The 12852-nt window shown below is 55.1% G+C and overlaps 10 protein-coding genes across 10 annotated transcripts; 2 read left to right on the top strand and 8 right to left on the bottom strand.

Annotated features, from left to right (window-relative positions):
• Window positions 1-872: 872 nt before the first annotated feature.
• BAUCODRAFT_78616 (uncharacterized protein) lies at window positions 873-2321 on the top strand (the record flags this gene model as incomplete). The annotated part of the gene is made up of 2 exons (XM_007682344.1): window positions 873-2012; window positions 2073-2321. The coding sequence occupies 2 exons, from the start codon at window positions 873-875 to the stop codon at window positions 2319-2321; spliced, it is 1389 nt and encodes a 462-aa protein (XP_007680534.1).
• Window positions 2322-2389: 68 nt separating this feature from the next.
• Window positions 2390-3849, bottom strand: BAUCODRAFT_294973 (uncharacterized protein). Its single transcript, XM_007682631.1, has one exon. It carries the CDS (start codon window positions 3452-3454, stop codon window positions 2459-2461), a length of 996 nt encoding a protein of 331 aa, XP_007680821.1. The 5' UTR covers window positions 3455-3849; the 3' UTR covers window positions 2390-2458.
• A 249-nt stretch (window positions 3850-4098) lies between these two features.
• On the top strand, window positions 4099-4581 carry BAUCODRAFT_295175 (uncharacterized protein). The gene has a single exon (XM_007682632.1). It carries the CDS (start codon window positions 4206-4208, stop codon window positions 4470-4472), a length of 267 nt encoding a protein of 88 aa, XP_007680822.1. The 5' UTR covers window positions 4099-4205; the 3' UTR covers window positions 4473-4581.
• On the bottom strand, window positions 4582-5533 carry BAUCODRAFT_570024 (uncharacterized protein). The gene has a single exon (XM_007682633.1). It carries the CDS (start codon window positions 5255-5257, stop codon window positions 4691-4693), a length of 567 nt encoding a protein of 188 aa, XP_007680823.1. The 5' UTR covers window positions 5258-5533; the 3' UTR covers window positions 4582-4690.
• Window positions 5534-5853: 320 nt separating this feature from the next.
• Window positions 5854-6659, bottom strand: BAUCODRAFT_151912 (uncharacterized protein; the record flags this gene model as incomplete). Its single annotated transcript, XM_007682634.1, has 2 exons — window positions 5854-6418; window positions 6466-6659. 2 exons carry the CDS (start codon window positions 6657-6659, stop codon window positions 5854-5856), a joined length of 759 nt encoding a protein of 252 aa, XP_007680824.1.
• Window positions 6660-6901: 242 nt separating this feature from the next.
• Window positions 6902-7480, bottom strand: BAUCODRAFT_295188 (uncharacterized protein). The gene has a single exon (XM_007682635.1). The coding sequence runs from the start codon at window positions 7273-7275 to the stop codon at window positions 6955-6957; it is 321 nt and encodes a 106-aa protein (XP_007680825.1). The 5' UTR covers window positions 7276-7480; the 3' UTR covers window positions 6902-6954.
• Window positions 7481-8069: 589 nt separating this feature from the next.
• BAUCODRAFT_27805 (uncharacterized protein) lies at window positions 8070-9280 on the bottom strand (the record flags this gene model as incomplete). The annotated part of the gene is made up of 3 exons (XM_007682133.1): window positions 8070-8531; window positions 8579-8783; window positions 8991-9280. The coding sequence occupies 3 exons, from the start codon at window positions 9278-9280 to the stop codon at window positions 8070-8072; spliced, it is 957 nt and encodes a 318-aa protein (XP_007680323.1).
• A 340-nt stretch (window positions 9281-9620) lies between these two features.
• Window positions 9621-10538, bottom strand: BAUCODRAFT_78185 (uncharacterized protein; the record flags this gene model as incomplete). Its single annotated transcript, XM_007682308.1, has 1 exon — window positions 9621-10538. One exon carries the CDS (start codon window positions 10536-10538, stop codon window positions 9621-9623), a length of 918 nt encoding a protein of 305 aa, XP_007680498.1.
• Window positions 10539-11326: 788 nt separating this feature from the next.
• BAUCODRAFT_126511 (uncharacterized protein) lies at window positions 11327-11953 on the bottom strand (the record flags this gene model as incomplete). Its single annotated transcript, XM_007682636.1, has 1 exon — window positions 11327-11953. One exon carries the CDS (start codon window positions 11951-11953, stop codon window positions 11327-11329), a length of 627 nt encoding a protein of 208 aa, XP_007680826.1.
• A 17-nt stretch (window positions 11954-11970) lies between these two features.
• BAUCODRAFT_126512 (uncharacterized protein) lies at window positions 11971-12584 on the bottom strand (the record flags this gene model as incomplete). Its single annotated transcript, XM_007682637.1, has 4 exons — window positions 11971-12111; window positions 12168-12182; window positions 12256-12410; window positions 12473-12584. The coding sequence occupies 4 exons, from the start codon at window positions 12582-12584 to the stop codon at window positions 11971-11973; spliced, it is 423 nt and encodes a 140-aa protein (XP_007680827.1).
• Window positions 12585-12852: the final 268 nt, after the last annotated feature.

The raw sequence follows: 12852 nt of genomic DNA on the forward strand, positions 1-12852 counted from the left end.
CAGCTTGCGGTCAGTGACTGGTGAGGCGGACGGCATTGCGTTCTCAACATGAACTACGGACCCGTTCAATCACCACCAACACTTCTCTCTGTGCAGCTCGTTACTAACCAACACCAGCATGCTGGTCGTTACAGTCTGGTACCATTCCCTTCTCTCACACCTCCTTACCCTAGCACCACCCTTAATCAGCTCTCAATCCATTCTTGCAGGCAATGGAGGCGGCCGACCACGAAGACCCGGACTTCGCCACGTGGCGCGAAGGTCTGAACTCGGCCTTGGCTAGTTTCACAGAAGGCGTTCAGATGTCGGACGGGTCGGTGGCTTCAACGGCCACCACCAAAGCTGGTCGTGTGACGAGGCCGTCATCTCTCGAGCCAGCAAACAGGTCGCTTTCGGATTCTCCGGAGCAGAGATTGAGCGCGCCACCCCAAGCTTTCCGGACAGCCTGGCATCGAAAGATAGATCTGGAGAAGCCACTACCGCCAATACATGATCGGGATACCTTGGCTGCATTAGAGAACCGAGCTTCTCTTCCGCAGTCGCTGCTAGCGCCATCATTGCAGGACAGAATCGCGGATGCGTATGCGCGCAGTCACCCTGTGCGGCTAGACGCCGTTGGCAAGACGAACTCAGGACAGCAAGGGCGGTATCAGCGTCAGCCGCATTTGCTTGGCTTGGACACTCCCCGTAACAGCTTCAGGCACAGTGTAATGGCTAACCGCTACCACCAGCCTTTGCCGCTTACCCCAGCAGTGAAGCGGAAGTCAATGAGATCCTCAATCGGTGCAATGTCGCTCACGCCGAGCGAGATGCCATACCTACCTCCAGCCCTCCGCCGTACTTCGCCTGAAGGTTTCAACAAAGCGGAGCGTATGCTCGGACTGCGTAGACCCGACTCGCTCCAACCGATACCGCCGCCACTGCCACCCAAGGAGCCTTTCCCAGCATGGAGCGACTCCTCCACGGGCTCTCTGCCTGCGCCAGTCACGGCTCCTGCCGAAGTCGATCCCTTGAACGGCCGCACGGCTTGGTTGCACTGCATTGCCGGTGCGCTCATAGTCTTCAATTGCTGGGGCTTCGCGAACGCCTTTGGTCTGTTCCAGGCGTACTACCAAGCCTACTACCTCCCCAAAGGTACAAATCCGAGCAGTATCTCGTGGATTGGCAGCACGCAACTTGCTCTAGTATTCGGTCTTGGTGTGCCGGTGGGCAGACTGGTGGATAAGGGCTACTTCCGCTGTGTCTTCTACGGCGGAAGCATCATCATGATTCTCGGCATCTTTTGCACGGCACGGTGTATGACGGTGTGGAGCCTATGGCTTGTGCAAGGTCTCGTCACGGGCTTGGGTATGGGCATGGTGTTTTGCTCCGGCATTGTGGCGCTGATGACTTGGTTTGATGAGCGCAAGCTCGGCAGCGCGATGGGAGCGTGTGCGGCAGGGAGTTGCATCGGCGGAATTGTGTTCATTGAGATTGCCAAGCGGTTTCTGCTCAGCCGCGGCTTCCCGACAACAATGCGCATTCTCGGAGCAGTGGCTCTGGCAACAATGATCCCGTCCAACCTCGTCTTTCGCGTGCGCGGTCAGCAACATCGGACCAAGACAACCAAAAGCCACAATACGCGTGATCGCTTCACTCTCCGCACCTTCGCCTCTCGCGCCTATCTCCTCGCCGCAGCCGGCATGTTCTTCGCCTTCCTTGGCGTCTACTTCGGCTTCGTCTACATGGTCTCCTTCGCCGTCACCGAACTGCACCTCTCCGCCAATGCTTCCAGCAATCTACTCATCTACATGCTTGCCGCGAACCTGCCCGGCCGATTCCTCCCCGCCTTAATCTCGGACAGATGTATCGGTCCGCTCAACACGATTATCCCTAGCGTGTTCCTCAGTGCGGCGTGCATCGGTCTTTGGATCGGGATAGGCGAAGGTGGGAACGTAAGGGGTGCGTTGACGGTGATTGCGTGTTTCTATGGATTCGTGAGCGCGGGCGTGCAAGTACTGTATGCGCCTACGGTATATGCGTTCTGCCTTGAACCGGCGGCGGAGGCTAGTGGTAATGCGATGCAGACGGAGAAGGAGGCAACACAACCTGCATTGGATCGTATGGGTGTCAAGGCTGGTGGCATATTTACTTGCATAGGGCTTGCGTGTCTGATAGGCACGCCGATTGGAGGTGTATTGGTGAGCTACCGTGCTGACAGAGGGTTATCATACCCGTACATCGGCGCGCAAGTGTTTGCCGCTTGCAGCTTACTGCTGGGTGGATGCCTATTGCTCGCAAGTCGAGTGGCGCGGGTAGGATGGAGTGCTCGACGAGCATAGATTGAGGTAGTCATTGCCGGTGGGTTGAGCTGGAAAGATTTATGTAATGTTCAACCTTCAAACCTATCTATCTTCTCGCACCACGCTAAGTGTACAACATTGTAGCGACATTCTCATTCTCTGCTACCAACGCAAGATTACTGCGGCACAAGCACGGCACGGTACCTCATATCGCCACTGTTCAGCTTCTCCATGGCGTCCGTGATACCCTTCACAGTCATCGGGAACTTCTCGATAATCGGCTCGATCTTGTGCTGAGCAGCGAACTCAAGCATCCGGAAATGCACAGCACGAGCAGCGACAACAGATCCTTGCACATTGATGCCGTTCAAGATCATTGGCATGTAAGGGAATTCGAAGTTGCCCTCGTCGACCGAGAGCGGGTGAATGGTTGCCCTGGATGCCATGATCGGTGCAATGAGATTCCAGTCCGGCTTTGCGGAGGTAGTGACGAGCAGGCGGTCGAGCGGGCGGGATACTTTGAGCTCTTTGGCGCCCTTCATGGCAATGAACTCGTGTGCGCCAAGCTTCATCGCTTCGTCCTTCTTGCGGTCCGAACCGGACAATACGACGACTCGGCAGCCCATCTTGGCCGCGAATTGAATGGCTAGGTGGCCCAGGCCGCCGACACCCATGATACCGACCGTCTCCGTGGGGTCCGTTCTGTAGGTATGTAATGCGTTGAACACAGTGGCTCCGCCGCATTGCAACGGCGCTGCAGCCTCGTCGCTCAAGCCGTCTGGGATTCTGAAGAGGAAAGCCTCGCGCCATACAGCGCCGGTGCCGAAGCTACCTTGGTCGAGGTCGGCCATGGCGTACATTGCGCGCTCGGGGCAATACGTCTCATTGCCGGTCAAGCATTCTCGGCAGTGGCCGCAGCTGTCGTGTTCGTAGCCCCATCCAACGCGATCGCCCTTCTTCAGGTACTTACACTCCGGGCCGGTAGACTCGACAACACCAACGCCTTCGTGCCCAAGAACCATGTCCTGGTTACGGTAGTGCAGATCCGTTCCGCAGAGACCGGAGGCGGTGATCTTCAAAAAGACTTGATCGCCATGAAGTTCAGGCTTCTCTGTTTTGGACTCGTGGATCGAGCCATCCTTGGAGCCCTTGAATACGGTGAACGAAGGCATTGCTCCGAGTGTTAGAAAGATATTGCTGTTCGATAAGCGGGTGACTGAATGGTAAGGTAGAGTAAGAGACTGAACGGTGACCGATGTTACAACTTTCCCTGACAGCGAAACCCACGACAGATATATACATCACTTGAGCAAAGGGAATAGCAATGACGTGTTCTCGGACGCCTACCGTTCTTTCCTGCCACGATATGGATCGGTCGCCACATGGGTCGCTTCGCTTGACGCAGATAGCGCAAAAGGGTCGGCGAGAAGGGCACATGCTGATGGCGTGCATCTTCGTCAGGACTCCGTAGATAGCGCTGCTTAGCGGGCACCCGTTTTCTGCAGGTACGCGTCCTTCCCGAAAGAGTCTTTGACGATGCATAGTGGCTACATGCCCGAAGGCGAACAAGGTGACGTCGGAATCACCAGGTTCTGTTCGCAGGTTTGTCACTTATCGATAAAGAGTGCCTGGCGTTAAGCGTAAATCCCTTTCTTTCGGAGACCCACAACACTACACGCGCGCAACCTGAGGTATGAACCTCGGTACATCGAGCCATTGCTGAGTTATCATCGCTGTGCTGCCACCGTTTTCGATCGTCCGCTCCACATAATAAAGCGTTTCATGCAGCACCGGAGCGAGACAGTTCGTAGCGGCGGGACGATTGCGGAAGGAATCGAGCAACCTCACCTCCACCGCACCTCCACCGCACAGCAAGTTTGTAAACACGAATTACGAACGTGAGACCGCGGTGTGAAGCTCTAGATGCATCACTTAGCGCGTCTCAGTCCACAGAACATGCATGTATCACTGTTTTGGCCCTCAGCTTACTTCGCTGTCCTCCGACTTCATCATCATCCTTCGATAAGGGTAATCGGCAACTGTGCAGTGGTAGCTGCAACAGTATGCTTGGTCATCCTGAAGGTTGATGAACTGTACTCGCCGTTGGCGTTTTGCATCTCGCACGACTGTACCACGGCGGCACGACACTTGGCCTATTCGGGTGGAGCGTCCGGTGCAAGTGGGCTATAGGCTTACGAATATATTGCAGGATACCGCGAAGCTGTATGAATCCTACGTTCGCTGACGAGCTACCTAGTTGCACACTCACAATTGGTCTGCGTTACTGTTCTGTCTTGCTCGCTAGCAGCCTGATGTCCACCGGGCTTATCAGCATCAGAGAGTCCATGGGCCACGCGTCGAGTCACCGTTAACATAGTGGCTACTTTCGGCACTCGCCCATCTGTCAATCACCCAGTCCTGCCTCTCGCGACCCTGTCGCTGTGCCTTGCATCCGATAGCTGCTTCTCCCACCACATCTGCTCTAACAGCCTGACCAGTTGCTTTTTATTCTCCGGTATTCTTGATACCGGAGAGTAGACATCCGGTTTCCAGCTAACCTTCCTGGACTTGCCGATGGCTTTGCTTTGCTTGTGGACCTTGGATGCGCCCTTTGTGTGCACGAGAATGCCGCGAGCCAGACGCTTTTGAGGTTCACTGTGGCTGGAGCCATTGATGTTGCTCTCATCTGCTACTTCATCGCTCACGTTTGTGGTCATCAAGGTGTCGGCTGCGCCCGAACCTCGAACAAGCTCCACAGTCTTCGTGTTGCTACGACCGGAGTGATGGGTCCTGGAAGCTTTCTTTTTCCGTTTTATCTTGGTTGCCGGAGCCGACTTGTTCGAAGAGGGCCTCTTGCGACCAGCTTTTAACAGCACCAGATCTTTACTACGACCGTTTGCCTGAGCGCGCCTTGCAGGATGACGATTTGCTGTCGCGGCCTTGCCGTCTGCTTTTGAACGTGTAGTCGCCACCATCCTGGCCTGATCTTGAGGCTCGCCCGAGAACGTCGTATCCAAGCTACCTAAACCATTAAGTACAAGTGGAGAGAAAGTGGACTTGTAGGCGAACGCTCTCTTTGTTGCGTCTCATTGTCCTCGAAAGGCCGGATAGGGCGGCTTCACACCATTGAACCTCTGAGGGTTCTACGATTCCACAGCATGGCTGTGCACACAGTGCGAGACGGTGAGTTGTATGTTGAACATCGTCAATACATGCCTCCTAAGCCATTGTTTTGTCCCTTCATTCACGAGCGCTACTCAAACACCTCCTACGTGTGCAGACTACCTCTTCCCGCCATCTCTCGGTTCACTAGCGAGCTATTACAACCAAATGCCTGGTCTGGAGATCATACGTAGGAAGGACCGCCTCCGGTGGCGACAACCGTGATAAGCATGAAAGCATACAATGGCGGGTGCCAGCACGATACGAGAAGTACGACAGGTTATGTTTCGCGGAAACTACTCGTTGGCCTCACCATCAGCCTTCTCCAGTCTGGGCGACTTCCTACTGCGCCGTTGCTCTTCGCTAGGTCGACATTACTCCTCATAGTACTCATAGTCTTTCAGAGGACTCAGACCGTCTCCCTCAGCAACCCGAACCTCATCAGCATCTTCTCGGGCCCTCTTCTTTGGGGGTGAAGGCGTTTCAGGCTTCCAAAGGTCTGGGTCATCTGGATCAACCCCATGCCATCGCCATCAGTTGAATTATCGTCCGCTCCATCTGCTGGCGCTGGTTGGGGACCGATTTCTGGATCTGCCCTTGGGACGGGCTCCTCGATTGACTCTGCTTTCTTAACTGCCGATAGTCCTTTCTTCGCCCGGCCAAAATGCGCGATGACCGTGGCGAACACCCGATAATCCTCGCCATTGTCTGCTTGGATCTGCTGGATGATCGCAAGGAGCTCGGCATAGTGCCTCTTTGCTCGGTCAATCTGGTCCTTCGTCGCTTTTACAGTGTCGGCAGGCTCCGCCTTCTCAGTCTCGTTTGCCATGGCACGGTAACCGTTGATGGGTGCCTTCTTCTTCCTGGTTGTTTGTGAGGCAAACTGCTGTTGCTCGCCAGACGACTTAGCCCGCTTTTTGGGAACAACCTGATCATCGCCCGCATCGGCGTCTCTCGGGCCTGTTGCTTTGATTCTCCACGAAGTTCGTCGCTAACTTCGAGACGGCTAATGAGGTCTAACTCTTTGCCACCGGCTCCCAGCTTCCGCGAACGGCATTGGTCCTTCAAATCTTCGACCTTCCATTGGTTGCGGTCGCCTGGTAGATCTGAGAAGTCTGTCCTGGGTGATCTTGAGGTTGTTTCCTTCTTCGGGGCTGCTAGCTTCGTTACTTTCGTCGCTCCGCCAGCTTCGCTGGCTGTTGTCCTCGCGGCCATGGTGGTCGGGGAGAATACTGTTGCACCCGTAACTGGAACTTGCCACCGCTACTCCTACGCTTTGCAGAGCGCAAGACGAATGCTGTAAGTTCAGGTGCGTCTCTGTTCTCTTCATTCTTACACTACTCCTTGTCGTACTGGGTCGCAATGGCCAGCCGCAAACGGCAGGACATTCAGACAAAGCTTGTATCCCTTCCGCACAGCGCGCGACGTGGGAGAACGAATGCCGAAAGGCGAGAGATCGGATGAAGCGACAAAAGTTTGACTGACTACCCTAGAACCATGGAATAACTGCCTAGCACCAACACCCGTCGAAAGGGTCATCCCAAAAGTACTCAAACCCAGGATCCTGAAACCGCCTGACCCCTTCCCAATCCGCGGGCGAGAAGTCCTTCCTTGTCGCTTCCCAAGCGTTGCGGTATTCCTCGGCCGCTTTCTGCTCAGGCTCGATCTTTCCTGATATCGCCACCCGCTTGTCGTGGTATTCTCTGGCCTGCTCCTTTAGCTTGGTGATCATGTCTTCCTTGAGCCTCTCCCTTTTCGGCCCCCTGGGGCCCCTCCTATCACGACAACTGACCATTATCAGTCGCTCCTCGTCTTTGTATTTCTGGGTCATCAGCTGCTCAAGCTCCAACTTTGCCCTCAACTCTTGCCACTTGGTATAGTATTGCGCGGCCGTCTCCCGTAGGCTGAGTTTACCAGCAGACGTGCCTTGCTTGGGCTTGCCTCCCTTCGGCGCCGTCTTCTTGACCTTCTTGACGTGCTTCACCGCCTTCTGCGCATTCTTCTTATTAGACTTCTTCGCTTTCGTCACCTTGTTGCTCGGAGTCTTCCCCTTCTTCCCCCGCCCACCGGACTGACCACGCTTGGCCTGCACTTTCGGTGTCGTCAAGCGAAGGTTGTAGCGGGATTCTGCATTGCGTGCTGCGATCTTGCGTGGTGTTATCTTGATGCTGGAGCTTTGTGCTCGAAACCGACCGATGCAAGGTGCTGAATCGGAAAGTCCCGTCACTCATCGGAGGCTCAGTCATGTCATCAAATCGTCCGCCGGAAACGGCTGGTCAAGTCGGGTTTCATTATGCGGCTTGTGACATTGGTGGGAGACGCAGGCTGGCAGTCGCACGCAGTAGCCAGCAGCCAACGCGCGGAGCAGAAAGAGATCATTGGATCGATGACATAAGATGCGCCTTCGCGAAGTTGCTTGATCTGGGTAACATGCTGCCAAGGTGCACTGACATCGAGTACATTGCGTTTCTGGTACCGCTGCACTTAGCTCACTAGCATTGAAAGAGGCAAAGCATGCGCCTTCGTCTGGACTTCTGCGCTTACTGGTTTTGCTCTGATGAAGCATCGCCTCTTAGCTGCGCTTCAGGGCTTTGTTCTGGTGCAATATCCCTTTCGGCTGAGTCTTCATGTCTGGCCCTGATGTCGTGCTCTACGCTCGAGCATCTTGCTCGCATGGTCTTGTAGAGCCTGTAGCACGTCTACGACAGGAGGCTGTTTCGCAGTGCCTTGGTCTTGCTTCTCTGGCTTGTTGGGGAGAGTCTCTTCCGTCGCGCTTGTGGTGGCTTCGGCATTAAGATCAATGGTAGCGACGTCTTTCCCACTTGCAGGTTCTGCGACAGCGCTGTCCTTGGGCATACCCGTCTCAGATTCAGCTGCGGCGTCTGGGTTGCTGTTCGGTAACGCTTGCGCTGGCGCTTCCATCTCATCATTAACATCCCCATCCCCAGCCGCACTCGAGCCGCCTCCGTCCTCCACATTCTCGTGTGCGACAGTAACGGGCTGCGACGTGTCGTCTTTTTTCTCCCTCCCGTCAACGTCGTCCTTGCTCACTCCTTTTACTTCTTCCTGGCGTTCAGCAGGCTCGTCCTTGTCAACAGCCAGAGCTGGCGCGGGATCCTCTCCACGAGCTTTACGAGCTTATGCTCGTACGTTCTCCATCGTGCCTCCTTCTCCTTGAGTGTGCATGGTGCAAGAGCTTGGACTCTCAGCAGCTCAACGTAGGCTTGGATGATGGAATCACCCACACCGTTGAAGATGGACTCATTGCGATTGCCTGCGTGCTCGTCCGACATCTCGCCCTCGAGATCCAACAGGAGCTGCCCGGTACTTGTCCGCGTTCTCTGCGTGTTTGGCGGTTACGGGTGGCTCCTTCTGGGCTGGCTCAGCTTGCGTACCAGCAGTCTTCTTCTCCTTCATTGGCGACTCTCCCGCCGGCTTTGTCGGACACTTTGTAGCTGTCTTGCTCCTCGGCTTGTCTTCACAGGCGTCAGGCGTCTTTGACCCAGTCGTACCTTCGCCGATGATAGCATCCTTCGGCTTAGATACCTTTCTGCCCGCTTCATGATCGGTCTTGGTTTCGGAAGTGTAGCTTTGGCAGTTTCGTACAATAGCGTTGCCGCATCTTTGTCGGCCTGAGATGCGGTGGCAGCTGCATCGGTAGCATCTTTGCCGCTCTCGGCAACAGCATCTGGTTCAAAAGGTGCGTTCTCCGGCTTCAACCTGTATCCGTAAGCGCCGGCTTTCTTGAGGGAAGTCAGATCTGCAGCCCTTTCTGCTGCGGTCTTCTTTGGTTTGCGAGCAAGCTCCGGTCTTCTCTGTGCCACGGAAGATGCCATCTTGCGCTATACAAGATGGCCAGTCCATCGCTTGATTGCAATTGAGGAAATTCTTGTTTAGGTGGAGACGCCGGGCCTTGTGCTGCTTGATCCAGTCGCTCTTCGTCGTACGTTGGTCGCATGGTAAAAGCTTGACATATCTGTTGCCGAAAGCGGCGGACAGGTAGCCTTCTTTGTCAGAATGGCTGCTGCGCCGTGCAGCATGATGGCTCCGCATCAATCTCAGCGTGCTAGAGACGGTGGGGATGTCAGGCCAATCGGCCATAACGAGACCTGTGCTGTACTCATACCACACACCGCAATCGACACTTGCAACTACGCTCCAAGTACATACCACCTCTCAAGCACCAGCCAGCACCAGCTGAACGATCGTCTTGCCCCTCTCGCCGCCCAGGTAGGCAGTACTGTCGTCCTGCGAGTTCAGCTCCAGGCACGCATCGTAAGCCCTCCTCACCGTCTCCTCTTCCACTTTCACGCCGCCCTCTATCAGTGCGCGGATACAGCTGGCGATGGTGGCAATCTCCTGCCGTGTCTCGGCCTCAACCACGTCGTTCTGCGAGCTATACATACTCGTGCTAGCCGTTTCCTCAAGCCGGTTGATGCCGACGTCTTCTTTCTTCTCGTCAGCCACATGCTTCGAGATCCAGATGTAGCCATTGACGCCCAGAATAACGTCGACTTCGCCTCCGCTACGTGTGGTCTGCAGAGTGAAGATCTGCCGCTTAGCTCTTACCACGCCTGCACCACCACCCATACCGGATACGGACATGAAATAGCCGTTGCGCAGCTTGCCGTATCGCAGAGACCGAGTATGCAAAGAAGCGCTGCCATCCTGAAAGAGACTCTGCACCTCTGCAACCAGCAGCTCACCTTCGCCGAAGAAAGCACGGATGTTAAGCTCATCAACGCTGGTCCGTTTACGAAGAACGCCACCCGGGAGATTGATGGAAGATAGCAGCAAGTTAGCAAGTAGTGGCGCAGCCACATCAACCTTCCACCGTCGCCCCTGGACTTCTACAATGCGACCAATGACAAGGTCACCGATCTCTGGTGTGTAACGGGCGCGGAGAGGTACGATAGAGAGCAATTTGTTGGTCTTTTGAAGTGTGCCGGCCAAGGTGCTACGAATAGTTATGCTGTCTGCGCCTGCGAAGGTCCCGTGGCCGCGCATCCATTGTGGGTCGTCCGTGATCGTCTCGCCTGGGGTTATGACTTTGACAGAGTGACCATGGCCGGAGGGTAACTCGTCAATGTCCATCTCGTCGTCGTCTTTGTGGGTTGAACCGACGGCAGACAAGGCCACCGCGGGCGCCGGTGGTAAAATGGTGACTGCCATGATTGTTTTATTACGGCTGATGGACCATTCAGTTCTTTCATGTACCAGACGGTGGATATCAATTCACGACAAGGTATATCGCTTCGCAAGCGGCCTTCGAGCGATTTATGCACGCTAGCATTGGCAGCGGGAACAGCCGGGAGATCTAGGCGGTGCCTTCCTCACTTTTGGAAGTACATGTATGTTATGGAAAAGTCGATGCTTGGAGGACGGTAGGATAGCGTTCATGATGGAGAAGCTGTCATGGTGCTGACATGAGCAAGGTCAAGAGAATAGCTTATATGCGGCACGCGACAGTACCCTCGATGAACTAGGTGTCTCATAGTATTAATGCATCAAGTCGTGCCTGCCTCTTCCGGAACATGCCTTATGAACTAACGCACATAGCGAGCCGTCGCTGGGGCGTTAGTGCTCCTCCTACGTTGACATGAACTGCTTAGGATGAGGCCCTCCGCACTGTAAAAGCCATGCCTTCTTCACGCGCTTGGGGTCATGTCAACCATCCTACCACTGCTGCGGCTTCCATCAGAGCTTCGGAATCGTGTTTCGGTGACCGCTTTAACCTTCAACAGAAGGATGGAGCTAGAGTACATCAGCAATTACGATGGAATCATCCGGACCTGTACACAGACCCGCGACGAAGCCCGCCTCAATTTCGATGGCTAGAACGACTTTCGATGCGGCTTACACCTAGAATGCAATACTAACAATCATCCACCACCTGGCAAACACAGCGGCGAAGCGGTTGGTGTAATGCGCACGCTTTTCGTCTGTGCGATGGAGAAGGATGTGTTGATTATCGGCCTCCGGGCTAAAGCAAGGGAAAGGACACCCGGGAGCTCGCCGCTAAAGATCGACATGGTGAGGTTCAAGGATACTATTAGACATCTCAGACAGGCGTAACATGACGTGGGTCTGCGTCTGCGGTTTGTACGATCGGAGTCGAGTAGGGTCCGGAGGCTGGTCATAGAGTGGTGGGAGAAGCTGCTGCGGCCAAGAGTAGGAATAGTGTTTGCAATGCCTGGCCGTGGCGAGTTGCGAAATCTGATGGGCCGTGACGGCGGACCTGTGATGATGCGGCGCCTCGATTCCGACATGCTCTCTGACGGAGGCGTCGGAAAAGGTGCAGAAGGGTAGTGATCACACAGAGTCGTCGTATAAGCCGAAGAGAAATCATCGCAGCGAGAAGTCGGCAATGGAACGGCCAAGGAGAACTCATCGCCTAGGCATATTGAGCATGGAGAGGGAATGCAACTCAACTGCAATGTAGTACTAGGTATCCTCCTTCTGCGCTCACGAGAACAACCAACGCGTGTCCTTCTGCTAGCCTCAATCATCGCACTTCTCCGCTCCCTTACTTGGATCCACCGAACCAGCTGCTGATGCCGCTCTTCGCCTTGTCGGTGGCCTCGAGGGTCGCCTTGTCGAACTTGTCAGCGGCCTTGTTGGCGCTGTCCCTAGCCTCCTTCAGAGTCGAGTCGATGGTCTTCTCCGCCTACATTTACACATTTAGCTCGCAACACCGACTTCGTGTCCGGAGGAAGGATATACCTGTGTGCGGTACGACTAGCGGAGAAGTACGTCAGTTCCAACATCTTGCGGCAGACTCCATCTGAACTCGTAGTAGAGTGGGACGTACCTCGAGCTTCTTGTCCACTGAGTTAATGCTGGACTTCGCGTCGCGCGTCATCTCATCAATCTTCTTTCCGGCATCGGCGACGGAGACTTCGGCGACCTTCTTGGTCTCGGTCGTCTTGGTCAGGCCGAGCTCACGGCCGAGCTTGGTGGCATCGGCTGTATATCATCAAGTTAGTGTGCAACATAGTCCGGGCTGGGAAGGAGTTGGCATGGCATGCCTTCGAGTCGCTTCTCCGCTGCACTTGGGCTTCCACCAGCATTGTAGAGGTAGTAACCGGCACCGGCCGCGAGAGCACCGCCCGTGATGACCCAGAAGTTCCTGCCTGCCATTGTTCGTGTATTGGTGGTGGTAATGGTAGTGTGGTGGTCAGGGGTGGAAATGTCTCACGCGACAGTAAGGTATGTAGGTGGAAGTAGTGGTGGTGGTGGTGAGGGATGTCACTCACAGAAACAAGTGCAAGCAAGCAAGCAAGCAAGCAAGCCAGCCAGCGAGCTCCGCGAGCTGTGTAGGTTGATCCAATCACATGCCTTGCTGCGCCGCAACGTGCTTGGCCGTTGCCACACTCGCACAACTGACGTGTGAGGCTGAACGCTGGTG

Source organism: Baudoinia panamericana (assembly GCF_000338955.1).
Source record: "Baudoinia panamericana UAMH 10762 unplaced genomic scaffold BAUCOscaffold_13, whole genome shotgun sequence".
Lineage (NCBI taxonomy): Eukaryota > Fungi > Ascomycota > Dothideomycetes > Mycosphaerellales > Teratosphaeriaceae > Baudoinia > Baudoinia panamericana.